This window comes from Cucumis melo, chromosome 12 (genome assembly GCF_025177605.1).
Source record: "Cucumis melo cultivar AY chromosome 12, USDA_Cmelo_AY_1.0, whole genome shotgun sequence".
Classification (NCBI taxonomy): Eukaryota; Viridiplantae; Streptophyta; class Magnoliopsida; order Cucurbitales; family Cucurbitaceae; genus Cucumis; species Cucumis melo.
The window spans coordinates 6,979,193-6,981,788 of NC_066868.1; the positions used below are offsets into that span (position 1 = coordinate 6,979,193).

Sequence of the window (2,596 nt, forward strand, 5' to 3'; positions counted from 1 at the left end):
GCGTCTTCATAATGAAAAGTTACAATGCAAGAAGAAATAAATTGAAGATTGATTCCTTTGATGAACAACTTTTCCGCATTGAAGCAAAGGAACCCTAGTATGCATACATAGTCAATTATTTGGTATGTAAAACATGGCCGCAAGACTTCAACAGCCAACAACGAAAGAAGTTGTTTCATGAATGCCACTTTTATAGATGGGATGAGCCCTTTCTCTACAAATTTAGGCCAGATAAGATATTAAGACGATGTGCCCCTAATTATGAAGCACCTGAGATACTCGCCAAGTGTCATGAAGCACCCTATGGAGGACACTTTGGTGGAATAAAGACGGCTGCAAAAGTCTTGCAAAGTGGATATTTCTAGCCTACTCTGTTTCAAGATGCGAGCAACTTCGTGGTCAAATGTAACCAGTGCCAGAGGACGGGGAATATGTTTCATTGCGATGAAGTTCCCTAGTAACCCATCTTAGAAATTGAACTCTTTCATGTGTGGGGAATAGAATTTATGGGACCATTTTCTCAATCTAGTGACCACATCTACATCTTGTTGGTTGTGGACTATGCCTCAAAGTGGGTTAGAACAATCTCCTGTATGAAGAATAATGCGATTACTGTTAGTAAGTTCTTGAAGAGAAACATCTTCACGCGATTTGGGACCCATAGAGCCCTTATTAGTATTAAGGATCTCATTTCATTAACCCATAAAGTAGCCAATATCTACCATCTTCAAACAAATGGTTACGTGGAATTGTCCAACAGAAAGATCAAGAAGATATTGGAAAAAGTGGTAAACTCGTCCCACAAGGATTGTGCGGATCACCTGGATTCCACATTTTCGGCATATTGCATCGCGTACAAGACGCCTATTAGGATGTCTCCTTACACGCTAGTCTTGAAGAAGGCTTGGCATTTACCACTAGAGTTTGAACATAAGGAGTTATGGTCGTGCAAAAAGTTAAACTTCGATCCTAATACCGCAGGAGAGGCTAGGTTACTAAAGTTGAATGAGCTTCAAGAATGGTGTTTTCAAGCTTACAAGAATGCCAAGATCTATAAAGAAAAGACAAAGGCATGGCATGACAGCCGCATCAATAGATACAAATTAAGAGTTGGACAAAAAGTATTATTATTCAATTCGCGTCTACAACTATTTCTGGATAAGCTTTATTCGCGATGGTCAAGACCATTTTTTGTCAAACAAATCTTTCTACATGGTGTTGTGGAGATCACCTCGATCGATGAGACAAATCTGTTTAAGGTAAATGGGCAAAGACTCAAAGCGTACCTTAAAGAGGAAGAACGTGTTAAATTTTCTATGGATTTAATGTAAAACGCCTTAATAAAACATTACCTTGAAACACATAAATGTGCTTTGTATCTTATCCCAAGATCAATTATTTACGTAAAACGCATTATTTCAGGTCATCTTTATAGCTTTATTTTCTTTCATTCTTTTCACTTTGTTATTTTCTTTATTTTTTTTCTTGTGATTTACTACTTTACTTTATCTCTTTCTTTTATCGTTTTCATTTACTGCTTTCTTTATCGCTTTGTAGAATAGTTCAGTTTAGAATATTTTGTGCCTATGAAGATATGCGGAGAAAGAATTACACGAGACAAGAGTCTAGTAAAGGTTATGCAATACGAAAATAGGCGGCAAGGTACTTAAGTTCTTAATTAAATTTGAATCGCCTAAGGAAATGTGTATTGCATGAGAGAATCGAAGCGTCATCATCGTTCAATAGTCATTTAGGGTTTCGAAGGGACACATCGACCTTGTGTCAGACGCATTCATTAACATGACCGGTGTAATGATTATCATTTACAAATCCCTTGAAAGCTCTTGCAAGAAGAAATTCTCTCTCTCAATCCTTACGATCCTCATCGAAAAACTCATTAGATCGTCGCAATCCTCAATAGAAACTTCATCCCTAATACATTCTGATGGTTGACAAGCAAAAGATAAACCCTAAAACTCCTCTCACCTCCAAGCTCACCTCAAAGAAAGATGGTTCCTCCACTTAATCTCATGCTAAACGTCCAAAACCATCCAAACACCATGAATCCTCTTCATAGAAATCTAAACCTGAGGGTTCTAGGAAGAAGATATCCATCAAGCCCAAAACGCACGTACCCTCTTCCTAATCACACTTCGTTAGGCCAAATACGGAGCAAGCACAGAGACCTAAGAAAGGTGCCACAGATTCCACTCATGACGTAGATGACTGGATGAAGCGAGAAGAGAGTATCTACATGGGTTGCCTGACCTAGAACCAAGAATGGGAGCGATGCGACTTGATGATAACTAGCCCAGGTACAACCATCTAAAACATGGGGCTGGTAAGATTCTTGTAGGAAGCGGAGAAGCAAGTGAAAAGTAAGGCATACAAGTGCCATCGCAATTCTTGGATAAAGTCATAAAGTTTGTAGAGGAACTGTAAACGATGGAGATAAAAAAGATTGAAGCAATTGAGAAGAAGAATGCTAAATAAAAAAAAAATAAAAGAGGAAGAGAGAACAAAAAGAAAGAAAAAAGAGGAAAATCCCTACAAGAAGAAAGGGCTAAGCAAGAAGAACAAATGTTGAAAGAGGATG

At 38.2% G+C, this 2,596-nt stretch overlaps 1 protein-coding gene across 1 annotated transcript; it reads left to right on the top strand.

The window, feature by feature from the left end:
* The first annotated feature begins 506 nt into the window (after positions 1-506).
* Positions 507-1,331, top strand: LOC103502497 (uncharacterized). Its single transcript, XM_008466448.2, has one exon. The coding sequence runs from the start codon at positions 507-509 to the stop codon at positions 1,329-1,331; it is 825 nt and encodes a 274-aa protein (XP_008464670.2).
* The last annotated feature ends 1,265 nt before the right edge of the window (positions 1,332-2,596 follow it).

Bases quoted from the DNA above. Each gene is read 5' to 3' on its own strand.
- LOC103502497 (XM_008466448.2), top strand. From the start codon at position 507: ATGGGACCATTTTCTCAATCTAGTGACCACATCTACATCTTGTTGGTT.